Source organism: Gadus morhua, chromosome 22, assembly GCF_902167405.1.
Source record: "Gadus morhua chromosome 22, gadMor3.0, whole genome shotgun sequence".
Lineage (NCBI taxonomy): Eukaryota > Metazoa > Chordata > Actinopteri > Gadiformes > Gadidae > Gadus > Gadus morhua.
This window is the reverse complement of record NC_044069.1, coordinates 15,244,424-15,261,181: the sequence shown is the minus strand read 5'-3', so window position 1 is coordinate 15,261,181 and position 16,758 is coordinate 15,244,424. Positions and strand designations below refer to the sequence as shown.

Genomic DNA, 16,758 nt, shown 5'->3' with positions numbered 1-16,758 from the left:
AATCTGATGTATCCTAGCTTATCCCGATGTGGGTAAACACACGCACACAACCACCCATGCTCGTCGAATGCTACTAGCGATGGCGTCAGTGATGGGGCGGCAGTAGCTCAGGAGGTACAGCAGGTTGGCTGGTGACCGCAAGGTTGCTAGTTTGATCCCCGGCTCCCCCTAGCTGAGTGTCGAGGTATCCCTGAGCAAGGCAGCTAACCCTTACTGCTCCCGACGAGCTGGCTGTCGCCTCGCATGGTTGACTCCGCCATCGGTGTGTGAATGGGTGAATGAGCGCTATGGATAAAAGCACCATATGAATGCGGTCCATTTACCGCCATCCTAATCCACCTTTTCTCCTCACCTTGCAGAGGGGCAAACCGACGCCGAGCCACCACCACCACCACCCCAACCAGCCGCAGCATCACGGCATGACGCCCGTCGGCCACATGATGGACGTGATGTCACAGCGGCAGCCGCAGATGCCCCCGCACCACCCGCACCACCACCACCTCCCCGCCGCGCCCCTCCCCTACCAGCCCCGGTGCCACGGCGCCCTGCCCGGGCAGCATCCCCTGGGCGCGGGCACCGGCCATCAGCTCCGCCAGCCGGGGAACGCCCCCCACAGCCAGCCCCAGCACTCGCCCCTGTCCCACCTCCACCACGGCCCCCTGCCGCAGCACGGGTCCCCCCTCTCCATTGCGTCAGAGGTGGGTGTGGGTTTTTTTTTTCTTACCTGGTTTGCGGGACGTTGTGTGTACAGGATGGGTCACATTGTGGGGCACGTTGTTCTGGTTGATTTCCCGTCTCCCAGCCAAAGGTCCCGGGGTTTGAACCCAATGCCCACAGTCAACCTCTGAAGGCCTCCCCCACCTCGAGCAAGACGCCTGATCCCTAACTTGAATGCCTTAAAGCATCTCGTCTCAGTTTGAGTGGCTTTGGGTGGAAGCGTCGGCTAAACGACTCAACAGCAGTGACATCTTTGTTTGTTTGTTTGTTTGTTTTCTGCGCCTTCCTCCAGCTCTCCCCGGGGTCCCAGCAGATGCATTCCCCCCAGCCGTGTCTGCCCCATCATGCACTGGGGCAGAGCGGGGGTCGCCGACGGAGGACCACGGAGCACGACCCCGACGAGCGGCGGCAGAAGTTCCTGGAGCGTAACCGGGCGGCGGCCACACGCTGCCGCCAGAAGAGGAAGGTGTGGGTGTCGTCGCTGGAGAAGAAGGCGGAGGAGCTGACACACACCAACCTGCAGTTACAGGTAGACACACACACACACACACACACACACACACACACACACACACACCCACACACACATGCACACATCTCTAGAGGTGCACACACAAACACACATACACACACACACACACACACACACACACACACACACACACACACACACACACACACACACACACACACACACACACACACACACACACACACACACACACACAAACACACACACACACACACACACACACACACACATGCATCTCTAGAGGTGCACACAAACACAGAAACACTAATGCTTGCATCTCTAGAAGTGCACATGCACACAACCACACACAAACCAATCTGCAGGTACATGCACACACACGCACACACACAAACATGCACAAACTCGCACACACAAATACCACACAGAGGTAGGCATACACTCACCTGCATTCATGCAAGCACATTCTCTATCCCTCTGTCTCTATCATGTGACATATCTCGTTCTAACATCATGCATTTACTGCGTCATTCCTCAGAACGAGGTGACATCACTGAGGTCAGAAGTGGGCCAGCTGAAGCAGATTCTCCTGACCCACAAGGACTGTCCCGTCACCACACACCAGAGAGAGACACAGGGTTATGCCAGTGAGTAGCCCAGTACTCCAACCCACCCCAACCCCAGTCATTACTGAGGCACACAACTGCAAACTTTTTTTAACTGTCTACTATTCACGAAAATGTACCATAATGGATCTGGAATACAAAGTAATGGAGATCCACTTATGGTTAAATAAGAGAGTTACACTGCACCTTAAAGAGCACGACTGTAAACTATTTCAAAGATAGGGACTTAAAAGTCATTTATTTTTTGTATTACATCAAATGGACTGAATAGAATAGAATGCATTGCAACAATTGTTTATTTTTCCTGCTTGAAACAAACAGAGAAACGAAACATGGAACTAATTGTATATTGTTAAAACCAGGCAACCCCAATATGTTGAAATGGCCCATAACCAAAGAACTTGAACTGACTTGATCTGATGCAGCTAATAAAGCAATGTTTTGTAACACCTTGTGCAATAGAAAACATAACAAAGACACTCAACATGGGGTGCGTGTATTCTGATGCATGTCACATTGATGTACTGCTCTATATATTTTTGTTGTATATTTCCCTGTACAGTATTCATGTGTAAAAATAAAAAATACATATTTTTTTAAATCTAAGCAGTCATGGGTTTTATGCATTCGTCATTTTTCTTGTGTGATTAGAATTTGCTCAGTCAGATATTACAATGCTATTCATGGCAACCCAAGGTGAATGCAAAAACTGCATTCCAGAACTGCTTGCCTCCCTCGACACTCACACCACCCATTATTAATTCATCCCACGGAGGATCAGGCCTTGGGTTGACCAGCTCTCTCTGTGTCCAGATGCAGGGCTGAGCCCGGGAGGAAGTCCCGCCCTCGCATGTCCCGGCTCTCATCGCGGGGCCGTTCAGCACAACAGCATCTCCACCTCCTCCACCCCCACCACGGCAGGCGGGGACACGGGGCACGACCACCACCCCGGGCGTTAGCCTACAGACGTCCACCTGGCAAAGGGCCCCGCAAGGTCCCCCAGCTCCTCTGTTCCTTCTGACCCCCCAGCCATGTCCCCAGCCAGGTCCGCCCTGTGGCCTCGGCCGTCCACACCCATGAACACACTGAACTGGGGGGAGGATAACAGAGTCTAGATTATGTGTGCGAGAGGAGCCAAGAAAAACAGGGGGGGGGGACAGGGAGAGAGGGTGGGACGGGGGGGGGACTTGGCTCTGCCACATCCGGAACCAAATCTGTTTCTCTTGCCTGTGACAAAAAGAAAATGCCCTGAGTTGTGCTACTATTCCTGATCTGCTGCAATGGACACGTGGCAGTGGGGGTCGAATGGGCGCTGAGGAAAATAGGTCTTTGATAGCGACAAGGCTAAGCTAAGCTTAGCTTGTTGTACGTGGACTGCATTGTATTTGGAAGCACAAAGCAAAAACTAGTAAGGCACTTTAACTTAGAATCATTTTCTTGCTAATATCTTGCACTAATGTGTCCTAACAAGAAGAGAAATATCGTGGTATTATGTAAACAACTTATTGTGTTTTTTGTTTGTTTTTCAAAGTATGGGCTCAATAAGACATAAGCCTTTTTTAAAACACCCCCAGGGCAAGCTACAGAAGAAACAAACAAACTGTGTATATTGTATAAAAAAGTTATTTTTTTGTAGAGATGCCTTCATTCCCTGTAGCGCTGTAAATGAAAACGACATTTTTAATAATGGATTGTACAGTGGCTCTTTGTGTCACTTTAATTTTATAGAAAGTTCCTATTTTCATTCAAACTGACCCAAGCTTAACTCCAGCTTGTGCCCTGAAATACCCACACAGCTCTATTAAGGCTTCACTTTTTGTACTGTACAGACATGGACAATCAATTAAAATCACTTATTCTTGCTATGCACTTGTGATATATTTCTAACTGACACAGCCGTTTGATACAGGGCATGACCTAAACTGTGATTAAACGATTTATTTCAGTCTTTAAGCAACGCACTCTTAATATGCCCCGTCAATCTACTGGGAAACATGTTGATAGCGTGTAAAATGGTCTTGTCTGCCATCTGCTGACTAGTTTTATTATTGTTTGGTTGCAGTACTGGGCAGGAACTGAAAAGCGGCCCACTGCTTACTTTAAACGTATCTAGGTTAACTCAATACAATATGAATGGGAAAGCAGCAAGTCATATAATACTAAATCTAGGGACTTTATTTATCCATCTATAAATTGAGAACAACTCAAAAAATGGTTCTAAATGCCTTGAGGTCTCAAAGTACTTGGACTCTTGACTTAAGCTGATGTCCCCCGGCTGTTTTGGAGCGTACAGACTTTTATATTTGTGTGTGTACGCCTGTGTGTGTGTGTGTGTGTGTGTGTGTGTGTGTGTGTGTGTGTGTGTGTGTGTGTGTGTGTGTGTGTGTGTGTGTGTGTGTGTGTGTGTGTGTGTGTGTGTGTGTGTGTGTGTGAGTTTCTGTGTGTGTGTGTGTGTGTGTGTGTGTGTGTGTGTGTGTGTGTGTGTGTGTGTGTGTGTGTGTGTGTGTGTGTGTGTGTGTGTGTGTGTGGGTGTGAAATATGGGAGGTTTGCCCGGTCTACTCAAACAAAGAGCCTTTAATTATTCCCAGACGCCATATTGTCATGTGCACACACCCACACACATGCACTCACACAAACATCCCCCCCCCCCCCACCTCCCCCCCACACACACACACACACACACACACACACACACACACACACACACACACACACACACACACACACACACACACACACACACACACACACACACACACACCTCTCCAAGAGAGTTTACTGTTTGAGAGTGGATGTCTCGTATACAGAATTTCTGTGAAACTGTTCCACTTTATTTGATAAACATTAAATGTATTCCAAGCTTTACTATTTGTCCCCTTGCGGATCCATATGATGAAAACTCTCTATCTTATAGCGTGATAGAGTGCTACACTAAGAACACAACCCTACTTCTCATCCCTGATCACTTAAACAACATTCCAGTCACATTGTTGGGTAACTTTACTTCATAATAAAAATAGTACAAAGTAAAGTATGAAAGTACAAATAACAACAACAAGAAGTCCTGCCAACCAGCAGCCATCATTACGTGTATAACAAAATCATATGAGAAATTATGAAGTCTTTGGTTTCAATACAAGCACCATAGTTGAAATCAGTTACCAAACATGCACAGTCACCCTCTAGCACTCACACAAAGCTCCCATGTTTAGAAACAATATGCAGGTGCCAGGAAATGAAATATGATGAATCGGGAAGGGGTAGGAAGGGGAAGTCAGACGGATCGACTTCCTGTGCTGTCTGGTGAGGCTTAAGACTTTAAGAGCTGCCATAATAACAGGCCACTGGGATTGTCTCGCAGTCTAAAGCACCAACCAAACCAAACGCATGTCCCACATGTGGTTTTATTCTGCTCATTGCCAGAATAATACCACGTCCAACGCCATGACATTGTTCTCTGTCAATCAGTGAATGTAGAATCCCGTGAAATAAAGACAAGGTAAAATACCCCAAAAAGATTGGAAAACAATATGCAACATCCCACTACCTAATGGCTTTACCACATGTCTCTCTCTGATCCAGTCCAGTGTTGCTCGGCCTGGCTGCTGCAGAACTGTTCCCCAGGGGGGGGGGGGGGGGGGGGGGGGGGGGGGGGGGGGTGGAGGGGGGGTTCTAGTCAGAGAACCTCTGCATGTCGCTGTCGCGGCGGGAGGTGCTGTTGTCGAGGAAGCGGTCGCAGGGGAACTCGATGAGGTCGCCCTCCTCCAGAGGCCCCAGGCGCGGCGGCCGGCTGCACTGGTAGCTGGTGAAGTCCGCCGACGCCGCGCCCGCCGCCGCCGCCGCCGCCGCGCCCCCGCCCATCTCGTGGCGGTACGGCCGGCGGGACGTGTACATGTGCCTCACGTGCACCGCCGACCTCCGCCTCTGCTGGCGCCGCCGCAGGCTCCGCCCCATCCACACGGCGCCCACCACCAGCAGCAGCGCCGCGTTCCCCGCCAGCGTCGCCGCGGCGATCAGGTGGAGGTCAGCCCAGCCCAGCCGCCCCCAGCCGCCGCCGACGCCACTGCCCGCCGACGCGGCCCCGACCCCCGCCTCCGGGGGCGGGGTGACCACGCCGACGCAGTGGTCTCGGGGGGCCACCTGGCACACCGAGCCCCCCACCACCCCTTCCACGCACGCCATGTAGGTGACGTCCGGCGAGAGTTCCCGCAGGGTGATGGAGCGGGCGGCGCCGGGGGCGTACACATAGCGGGGGAAGCGGTCGGGGGTCCCGAAGCGGTCGTAGAGCACCCTGAAGTGGACCTCGGCCCCTCCACCTCCACCTCCTCCACCTTCCCCTCCGTACGCAGAGTAAGGGTGGTGGGCCCGGGTGGTCCAGTGGACCCGGGCCGTAGACGAGGTGATCTGGTCCAGCGACACGTTGGTGATGAAGTGGCGGTTGAACACGCAGGGGTCGCTGATGAGGGGAGGAGGCTCGTCCTGATTGGCTCTCAGGAGGTCGTACCTCTCTAGCGATTGGACGGGAGCAGCAGAAGAGGGGGCCGAAGCCGGGGGCGACGGGGGGTCCGTGAGCAGGACGGGGCGGCGGGTGTGGCTGTATCCGCTGGGGGGGGATGTGTAAGGGGTCGTGGGGGCTGTGGTCCGGGACTGGCCGTTGAACCTGTGCCTCGACTTCGTACGTTTCCGACCTGCGTGTGACCTCGGGCCGACGGACCCTCTGCTGGGTTGCTGTCTGGGGGAGGAGGAGTTTCGGGGGGGTGTCCCCTCGGTGGCTCCCGCCAGACCCCTTCGCTCTCCCGGGATTCCCTCCCTTTTCCTCTTCTCCCCGTCTCTCCTCAGCGCTCCTGTTGGAGTGGTGCTGAGGTCCAACACAGCCGGGCTGGGGTTACCCCCTAACGGCCCTCTGGCTCCCTGGTTCTCATGACCCTCTACGCCTCCTCGCCTCCCCTCACCCCCCTCCCCGGGCCTCACATCACCCCCCTCTCCCTCCCCCCTGTCTCCCACTTCCCTCTCCAGGACCTCCCCACCCCTGCTCTCCTCGAGCCCTGCTCGGGTCTCGCATATGTGGGTCCAGTTCCCCAGGGACAGCAGCTGGGAGCTGTTTACATAGTCCAGATATTTCCCCTTTAGAGTCGCCGGCTGACCGCACTGAATAAACACAGTCAATAATTTGCCGCGGGAATGCGCCGATGTGATCCACCGCTTGAGCTCCTCGAGGCGACAGTCGCACGTCCAGTTGTTGCCATGGAGATCCAGGTCGTAGAGCACGCTGTTGAGAGCAAAGCTGCCTCCCGACAGGCTGGTGAGCCGGTTGTCTTTCAGCTTCAGCACGCGTAGGTGTTTGAGTCGAGAGAAGGCCAACGCGTCCACGTTAGAAATCCTATTGCCGCTGAAGTCCAGTTCCTCTATGCGCTCCAGGGAGTCGAGGAGGCCGGCGGGGATTTCCCCCAGCTCGTTGCCATCAATCAGGAACTCTCTGAGACCCGTCAGTCCCCTCAAAGCCCCGCCGCCCAGACGGGAGATCCGGTTGTTGCTGAGGGATAGTTTGGACAGCTTCTTTAGGTTCTGGAAGACGTGGTTCCCAACGTGCTGGATTTCGTTCTCAGAGAGCAGCAGCGTTGACAAGGCTCTCAGCTGAGAGAAAACGAACACATTGCGCAGGGACGACTGCTTGTTGTGCGCGAGGTTTAAAAAGCGCAATTTGGAGAGTTTAGAAAATGCATTTCTGTGGATGTGATGAAGCTGGTTGTATTCTAAATGCAAATAGTGCAGATTAGTCAAACTCGCAAAAACCGAGTCTTGCAGCAGTGCTAGTGAGTTGCCATCCAAGCGCAGTTTAACGAGGCTGTTTAAGTTGGCGAAGAGATCCGTGGTTATTGTTTCGATGCCATTATTATTGGTGTACAAAATGGTTAACTTCTTCAGGGGCCTCAACGTCTCAGGGGCTATTGTTGACAGGGAATTATGTCCCAAGTACAGCTCCTCTAGTTTAGAAAAGGAATCAAACGCACTGGGGTGAACGGCTTGTATCTGATTGAACTGCATGTTTAATCGCACGAGGTTACTGTACCCTTTGAAGTCTATCGCGGAGATGTTAGTGATGAAGTTTCCCCCGAGGCTGATGACCAGCACCTCCTCGGGAACTCCCGGTGTGACCCGGGGAACAGCGCGCAGTCCCCGGTTGGTGCACAAAAGGTGTTGCGCATGTTGACAGTCGCAGCGGTGCGGGCACGCGCTGCGGTCCCCATCTCCGCCGACCAGTGAGGACGATATCAGACCCCCGAAAGACAACAGCAGAACGCATGCTGTTACCCCCACAAGAGTACAGCGGGTATCCATTCCCACGGCGTGTCCCCGGTCTCCTGTGACATGAGCTTGGTTTTCCTGGTTGTTCCTCAGGTGCAATCACTGATTCTCTTTTCAGTACCACTGGAGGATATCAGGCGCGCGTCCATTATAGCTTCGCGGTGTATCGATGTTATACAAGCGTCGGTTTCCTGTGTGGAGTTGTTGTATTAATTTATGCTGTGAACTCCTCCGAAACCGTTTTAAAGAAATGCTCACCTCCCCGACGAACCGCCATCCCCCAAGTGGTCATCTGCTGCAAATTACATATCCGTTTCACACACACACACACACACACACACACACACACACACACACACACACACACACACACACACACACACACACACACACACACACACACACACACACACCACACACACACACACACACACACAGAGAGAGAGAGAGAGAGAGAGAGAGAGAGAGAGAGAGAGAGAGAGAGAGAGAGAGAGAGAGAGAGAGAGAGAGAGAGAGAGAGAGAGAGAGAGAGAGACCCTCCCTTGCAATTCCAGGTTGTTGCCAAAACCAGATGTGGCCCACTTTTTTACGCAATACGAAATCCAACATTTAAAACCAACTCAGTTCCGATTAAGTAATGGAAAACACAGTAGGCCTATAGTATGGGGTCGGGCCAGCATTAATAGATTTACTAATCCGAGTTTTTTCGTTTTTACGCGCCTCACAGTCGCCGGGTGTCTATCTGGATGCGATCTTGGATATGGACAAAACAGACGGCATTATTTCCTTCCCACGCGGGTCCCTGGGGAACCCCGAACTTCACGTGTTCTCTCCTGCAGATGCGCGCCTGCAGCATTACGACGTTGAGGATTGGCAAATGGCTTTTCCATGTTTCCCTGTTTGAATATTCACTTTCAGCTCCAACCTTTCCACAAATATGTCTGCGCTCTGTGAAGATACGAATAGCCCATTCACTTTCTCGCACAGACACGGGCCCCAATCGTATTATTTAGACCCACAACAGCAACATAAGAATCAACACTGAACTTTAACCGTCTTTCATTAGCACCGGTCGTTTCTTGGAGACGCAAGTCGATGACAATGAACAAAGCGCACATGGTTCCCATTTCGACAAGAGGAATTCAGATCGTGATGAGTGCGCGAGTGTGTGTGTGTGTGTTAAGACTACTGAAGCAAAGTGCCAGATGAAAACTTCCTCCTGAATGTGGGAGGAATAAATGCATCTAATGCACTGTATATTCTGCACAAAAGATTGCAGGTTTCATAGGCGCGTGTGCGTTTCATGTGCAAAAGGCATGAAATGTGCATTCCAGGAAAACTGCATTTTTATCCGACTTGCCACAGTCCTTACAACTCACATGTATGCATGCATGTGCACACAGACGCATCCTGGCAGAGACGAGTGATGCGGTGTGTTCCACCGCTGTGCATGAGGAACTCTGTCCAGACAGGACTGTCGAAGGGGACCGCTGTGATGGTGATGCTTCTCTATAGTCCTAGCATTAACCTCGCCATAATCACTTCATCGTCTGGCTTAGAGGGACGTATGGCATTCTGTGGGAGTGCCGATGTGATAGTATGTGATATGCAGCTCCCTAGGGACATCCCCCCCGTCTCCCTCTCTCTCTCTCAGGTCACTTCCTGCCTCGACCCCCACATCCACTCAGATCTCCCTCGCAACTTTCTTGACTTTCGCCTCTCATCCTCTATCCATCTCTCCTTTTTGTTATCTCAGTCCACTGTCATGTCTCACACACACAAACACACATGCACACACACACACGCACACACACACACACACACACACACACACACACTAGTGCACACACATACACACACACACACACACACACACACACACACACACACACACACACACACACACACACACACACACACACACACACACACACACACACACACACACACACAGCGAGGAGGGGTGTCACCAAGCTCAGGCAACCTTTAGGTCTAAAGACATGCTGGGCCTTCTTTTCTTCAGAAAATGTGTGTTTTCGCCCCTCTGGGTGATGGGAGGAGTCTGGTGAGCATTACTGTTAAAGAGAGAAAAGAGAAGTACGATACTTCAGCAAAGCAAAGCAAAGGTGTCGGTTTTTCAGACTAAGTTTCGGACGTCATCCATGTTGAATCCGACACGAAAAGCACAGGATAGCCCTGAGAAAGGGGATACAGACAAAGGGACAGATTGGGATGATCAAAGGCGGTTCCCTAGATTGGAAATTTGTTTGAGGAATCAATGAGGATAGACGAGTTTGTCAAACTGTAACGATTTAGCTCCCACCCCACTGACTATTGCTTCTATTCACCTGTGTTCAGGCTCCTAGTTTTAGCCCTTGGTTCTTTGGTTCGGTGTATGGTTGTTTCTGTCTGCGTGTTGTCCCAACGTAAAACTTCCTTTCGCACCTACCCTTATTCTGAACTCGGAATTTGGGTTCACCTCCCTGCGCAAGCCTTGCCAGAAGGAACCAGTGATACAATTAACCCAGCTTAGATGTCCTCATTATCCACGTTCCTAGCAGCAACCACAGAGCACCAGCATGGCCTCATTGGCTGTATCCTGGAGAGGATCGTGGCACTCGCTCCCCAGCCACCAGCCCGCGCTCCCCATAGCTACCCAGCCACGCGCCCCGGCTACAGAGCCTCATTCCCCAGCTACCGAGGCTCGCTCGCTGACTAACTAGCCACCCAACGGCGCACCCTGGCTACCTAGTCCTTCTCCACTGCAACGGAGCCCAACACCAGCGCTACTCCCTCGCTATTGCTCCCCGGGGGCCCTGCCTTGCTCCCCATCTACCAAGCCTTACTCTCCGATCCCCTGCGACCCAGCCTGCTTCCCCCAGCCTCACTCCCAAGCTACCCAGCCTAACTCCCAGACTACCCGGTCTCGCTCCCAAGCTACCTGGTGGTGCAATGGAGGCTCCATGGCTGCCTGGAGGAACGCCTCCTTGTGTTGGGGTTAATGAAACGATCCTGCCCAAACCCCTCATTACAGGTTTTGGCTTAGTATCGTTAGTGTGATGTGTTGCTGTCTTAATTAGTTAATCTGTTTACCTGTGTTCTATGCATTTAAGTCCCCTAGTTTCCGTCCCAGTTTGTCAGTTCATTGAAGCCATAAAGCCATGGCCTGTTAATCGCGCAAAGTAAAGCTTAGTTGGCCCCTCTAAACTCTGCATATTGGTTCACTTCCCTGCGCAAGCTGTGACACTAATCAATTCTGGCAATCAAATAAGCTTGCATGTGTGTGGTTCTGACTAAAGTTTGGACGCTCTAACCTCAGCCTGCATTTTCAAGAAAATTCGTCTCGCAGCTGAACAGTTTGCGCAACCTCTCGAGAAACATCAACAGTAACAACATATTGTAATTTTAGCAAACAAAAACAAAACCCTTGATGAGCAAGACTGAATAACAAGGTCAGGGGTATTCATACAGAGGCTTCTCATGGGTGGCAAGGAGAAGGGGCTTCCCACTGATGGCCTGTTTGTAGATAATGGTCATGGATGCACGGCCAGGGGGGTAAGATATATATAAAGCCACAGTGAGATCTCTGATCCCGGTCATGTGGTACTGGTGTCTGGGCCATAAGGGCTGACTTCAAGGGGTCGGGGAAAAGAGTTTGAGATACGATGGATGGAAGATATTCTTGGTAGAGCATGATGGATGGATGCAGCGAAACAGGGAGAGAGACAGTAAGGCTTTGGTCAACCAGACATAATTAAAGAGGTCCTGGGGATTCAGACAGTGTGTGCTGGTCTGTGGGTCAGCCTGTGTGCCTATGTGTGTGATGAGACCATCAGTGTGTGTGTGTGTGTGTGTGTGTGTGTGTGTGTGTGTGTGTGTGTGTGTGCGTGTGTGTGCGTGCATCTGTGTGTGTGATCAGACTGAATGTGTTTCTGTGTGTAGGTGTATGTGTGTGAGAGTGTAATCCGGCGTCTGGGGCTGGAGGGAGGGAGGCTATTGGATGACGGGGGCCGTGAAGGTAAGATGAGATAAAGATAAATATAGAGAAAGAATCCACACACAGATAAGGCACTTTAAGTGAGAGGTTTGTTTGTGTGTGTGTGTGTGTGTGTGTGTGTGTGTGTGTGTGTGTGTGTGTGTGTGTGTGTGTGTGTGTGTGTGTGTGTGTGCGCGCGCGCGCGCGCGTGCGTCCGTGCGTGCGTGTGCTAAACTGCTTCCTTGAAGCTGGCCCAGAGTCATCACCATGTCTCCTCCTTCAATGAGACACATTGAAGGAGGTCACAAACAGGTCTGTCTATGACCACTGGCTTCACACAAAACATCAATCCAGTTTCAGCCTCCCTCCCTGTGAGTCCCACAGAAGCCCATCGGCGGGTCCGCTGACATTTCAGACAACAAGGGAGCGAGAGCGGATGATAGTTTGTTTGTATGTGAGAGTGTAAGGAAGAGAGACACTGAGACAGAGAGAGGGACAGAGAGAGAGAGAGAGAGAGAGAGAGAGAGAGAGAGAGAGAGAGAGAGAGAGAGAGAGAGAGAGAGACCCAGTTCTGTCAGCAGATTTGAAGAGAATGTCTTGTGCAACATGTCTGTGCATGGGTTTGCGGGTGCATCAAAGAGCCGATCGCGGGATTCCCATGCGAACGTACCCGTGCATGTGTGCATGCGTTTCCTGCTGGTGCATGCGTACTGTTTCAGTGTAAATGAGATGATGCCGCAGCATATGTAGGTCACCTCGAAGCGTTATTTTTCTCTGGCACTGGCTTCAGGTGTTGGAATAACTTAGTGTTTGTTTGCGTGTGTGTATTGCTATAACGCCATTTGTAGTTTTTAAGGCAATGGGACTAACAGAATCAAAACTTTACTATCTGCAACCTGCTTATGAATACTTTTAGAGCTTGCGTTTAGAAATTAGATGCCCCACATTTGTTCATTAAAAACAACAAATTATACGTCAGGGCTATATTAATCGATATTGACGTAGATAGTCTACGTACATAGATAGTCCACACCTGTAGGAGGGTAGACATTCTGAATAGCACACAAATAGTTAAGTCAGAACTTTGCCACAGAATATTTAGAGAAACACACACACAAAGACAGCGAGGTCGCAGGGCTGAGGGACTAATGAGCTGCCTCACAGGACGTTCCTCTCTAGCAGGAAGCCTGCTTATTGGAAACATAAGGGGGTCTCGGAAGGATCTCCTAGGGGGGGGGGGCTCCAAGCGATGATGGCCATGTGAAAGCGCTGCGTTAATGTTACGCTACACAGCCGCTGCAGCATGTGACAATAACACAGTGTCAAAGGATGAGAGTAAGCCGAGTATAAATGGCGGCTTTGTGCGAACAATTATACCCTCAACTGGTGGACTTAATAAATTGAGAGCTAACTGCTAACTCACACCACAAACAGATTGGTCTTGTCCATTGGTGTGTGTGTGTTTGTGTGTGTGTGTGTGTGTGTGTGTGTGTGTGTGTGTGTGTGTGTGTGTGTGTGTGTGTGTGTGTGTGTGTGTGTGTGTGTGTGTGTGTGTGTGTGTGTGTGTGTGTGTGTGTGTGTGTGAACGTGCCTGCACACTTGTGAAAGAGTGTGAGTCTGAAAATGACATGAATGTGTGCATTTTCTCATAGATAATAGAAGGAAAATTAATCATAGTGGATTGGTGAGGAAGCAAAAATGACAACCCTGCAGGCCAGTGCCAGTGGAGGTCGGGGGAAAGAGAGAAAGAGAGAGCGAGAGAGATAGTCAGAAAGAGAGAGAGAGAGAGAGAGAGAGAGAGAGAGAGAGAGAGAGAGAGAGAGAGAGAGAGAGAGAGAGAGAGAGAGAGAGAGAGAGAGAGAGAGAGAGAGAGAGAGACGTTTACATGCAACAGCTGCTTGGGGTCATTAAGTGCTTTAGCTAAAGCTAGCGATCATAAACGTACCCACAAACATTAGCCAAGTGTGAGCGCATGTGTGAGTGTGTGTAATAGATAAATAGTTAGAGCTTGTGTTCAGAAAACAAGTGGTTCAATGTACGAATATATCCATAGATATATCTATGTAGAGAGTGCACTTACATAGATAGTCCTCCGTAAAGATAAATGTATACGGAAGATGAGGTCAGAGAGAGAGAGAGTAAGAGAGACAGTGTCTGGCCTGTACGTTGGTTTGTTGCAGTGTGTGGCGGCATTGTACAGCTGAGGGTTTGCTTGCCCTGTACACATCTATGTGTGTATCATCACCACACTACAGCAGTTGAACTGGGTGCATACATACTGACACATACACAGACACAGACACTCAGACATCTCAGTGCAGTCTTTGTCCCAACTCTGATATGTGTCTCCTGATATAGAAGGCCCTCCTCTCTCTCTCTCTCTCTCTCTCTCTCTCTCTCTCTCTCTCTCTCTCTCTCTCTCTCTCTCTCTCTCTCTCTCTCTCTCTCTCTCTCTCTCTCTCTCTCTCTCTCTCTCTCTGTCTCTCTCAATCTCTCTCTCTTCCCTCCAGACAGAGTAAAGTGAGCCCTCATTCTCTCACCCTCTCTCCCCTCCAGCTGGATCCCATCGTGAGAGAGAGAGAGGAGGGGGGGCGGGGTAAGCGTGACGCATACATGATCCCATGGACCCGACTACCACACACACTCTAGTCGCTCCCTCCCTCCCTACCCACACACACACACACACACACACACACACACACAAGCATACACTGACAGACACACACACACACACACACACACACACACACACACACACACACACACACACACACACACACACACACACACACACACACACACACACACACACACACACACACAGTAAACTTCCCCACTCTTTCCCTTTATCTATGTCTCTCTCTCCTACTATAAATAAGTCTAATAGTATAAATAATAAAAAAAGGAATCCTCCCCCCTCCACCACCCCATCCATGTCTCCCAACACATGAGTCCCATCCCCCGACTATCGTAAACACAAGCCAGGATTTCTTATCTGCTCAAACCATCCAATGTCAGGATGGAGGATGGAGATATGCACACAAACAAAACACAGCCTCAACATCCACTGCGAATGTCCTCTGAATTGAGGTTGAGTATGCAACAGCCTATCATCTCCATCATTGATTGCAGGTCTGTCCTCTCCGCTGTTAGTGGGCGGGCAAAGCTGACCTCACATAGGTCACATTTGGTTGAGAGACAAAGGGAGCGAGATGGAGAGTAGGAAAGAGAGAGGGGGAGAAAGAAGGGGAGCGAGAGAGAAAGGAGGAGAGATGGAGAGAGAGAATGAAGGGGGGAGAGAGAAAAAGAAGGGGGAGAGAGAGAGACAGGGGGTACGAATTAGGTCCTGCGTAACGGGCTTTGTGTGTGTGTGTGTGTGTGTGTGTGTGTGTGTGTGTGTGTGTGTGTGTGTGTGTGTGTGTGTGTGTGTGTGTGTGTGTGTGTGTGTGTGTGTGTGTGTGTGTGTGTGTGTGTGTGTGTGTGCGTGTGTGTGAGTGTGTGTGTGTGTGCGCGTGTGTGTGTGTGTGGGTGTGTGTGTGTGTGTGTGTGTGTGTGTGCGTGTGTGTGTACGTGCGTGTGTGTGCATAGCTTTCAGTATTCCTGCAGCCCCTCAGAGTCAAGAATGGAGGGAATGGAAAGGAGGAAGAGGACTGGGGGAGGAGGAGGAGGGAGAGAGAGAGAGGAGGAGTGGCTGGGAGGCAGTGAGCATGTCCAGCAAAGGCACCGGACATCTGGAAAAAATTACCCCTTTAGTTCTCTGTTGCTAGAGGGGAAACAAGAGAGAGAAAGGGGGGAGATAGAGATGGAGCGAAAGAAAGCGGGGTACATGAAGGAAAAACGATTGTGTGTAGAGGTAAAGAGAAGGAAGATGAAGAGAAAGAGAAGGAGGATAACGTCTGTGGGGAGGGGGAAAAGGGGGGGCGGGCGGGGGGGGTACTTTGATGTTGTTAGTCTGATAGAATATGTCTGCACATGGAATCAGCCTAGATCGGATAATGACACCGACAGAGCATGTAGTGCTAGCGTTGAGACTAGAGCGCACTGGCTCTCATTGAAGATAGCACAACTCTTTCCCTCTCACACACACACACATGCACACGCACGCGCGCACGCACACACACACACACACACACACACACACACACACACACACACACACACACACACACACACACACACACACACACACACACACACTCACACACACACACACACACACACACACAAAAACACTCTCTCTCTCACACACACACACACACACACACACACACACACACACACACACACACACACAGACACACACACATTCTTGCGTGTTGATTAAACCGAAAGATAAGCAGAGGGAGCGCTTTGTGTGTCGTTAAACAAAGTTGCTGTCAACAGTGAGAAGCCAGACCAGCAAACCCCTCACCGATTGGCTGAAGCCTGAACAGACACTGTACAATGTCGTCCTCTGCTGGCTAAGATAATTACTTTACATGGAAGCTTTTTTTATATTGCCTTTCTACTTGTGTCTATATTTAAATTCACGCTGTGGGAAAAAGTCAAAGAAACTTTCAGATAAATATGTGTGTTTAATAAGCATAAAAGCTCAAATATTCCCTCAACTTTCAGCTGGTGTAGACTGACGCATCTTGACGTG

At 50.6% G+C, this 16,758-nt stretch overlaps 2 protein-coding genes across 4 annotated transcripts in view; one reads left to right on the top strand and one right to left on the bottom strand.

The window, feature by feature from the left end:
• Positions 1-3,700, top strand: part of creb5a (cAMP responsive element binding protein 5a) — an 18,011-nt gene extending 14,311 nt beyond the window's left edge. For all 3 annotated transcript variants that reach the window (XM_030347417.1, XM_030347418.1, XM_030347416.1), the window contains 4 exons: positions 360-698; positions 1,010-1,246; positions 1,746-1,854; positions 2,647-3,700. In XM_030347417.1, coding sequence (XP_030203277.1) covers positions 360-698; positions 1,010-1,246; positions 1,746-1,854; positions 2,647-2,792 — 831 coding nt within the window. In that variant the 3' untranslated portion in view covers positions 2,793-3,700. The remainder of the gene's footprint in view (positions 1-359; positions 699-1,009; positions 1,247-1,745; positions 1,855-2,646) is intronic.
• Positions 3,701-4,644: 944 nt separating this feature from the next.
• Positions 4,645-8,484, bottom strand: tril (TLR4 interactor with leucine-rich repeats). Its single transcript, XM_030347415.1, has one exon. It carries the CDS (start codon positions 8,171-8,173, stop codon positions 5,507-5,509), a length of 2,667 nt encoding a protein of 888 aa, XP_030203275.1. The 5' UTR covers positions 8,174-8,484; the 3' UTR covers positions 4,645-5,506.
• Between the last annotated feature and the right edge of the window lie 8,274 nt (positions 8,485-16,758).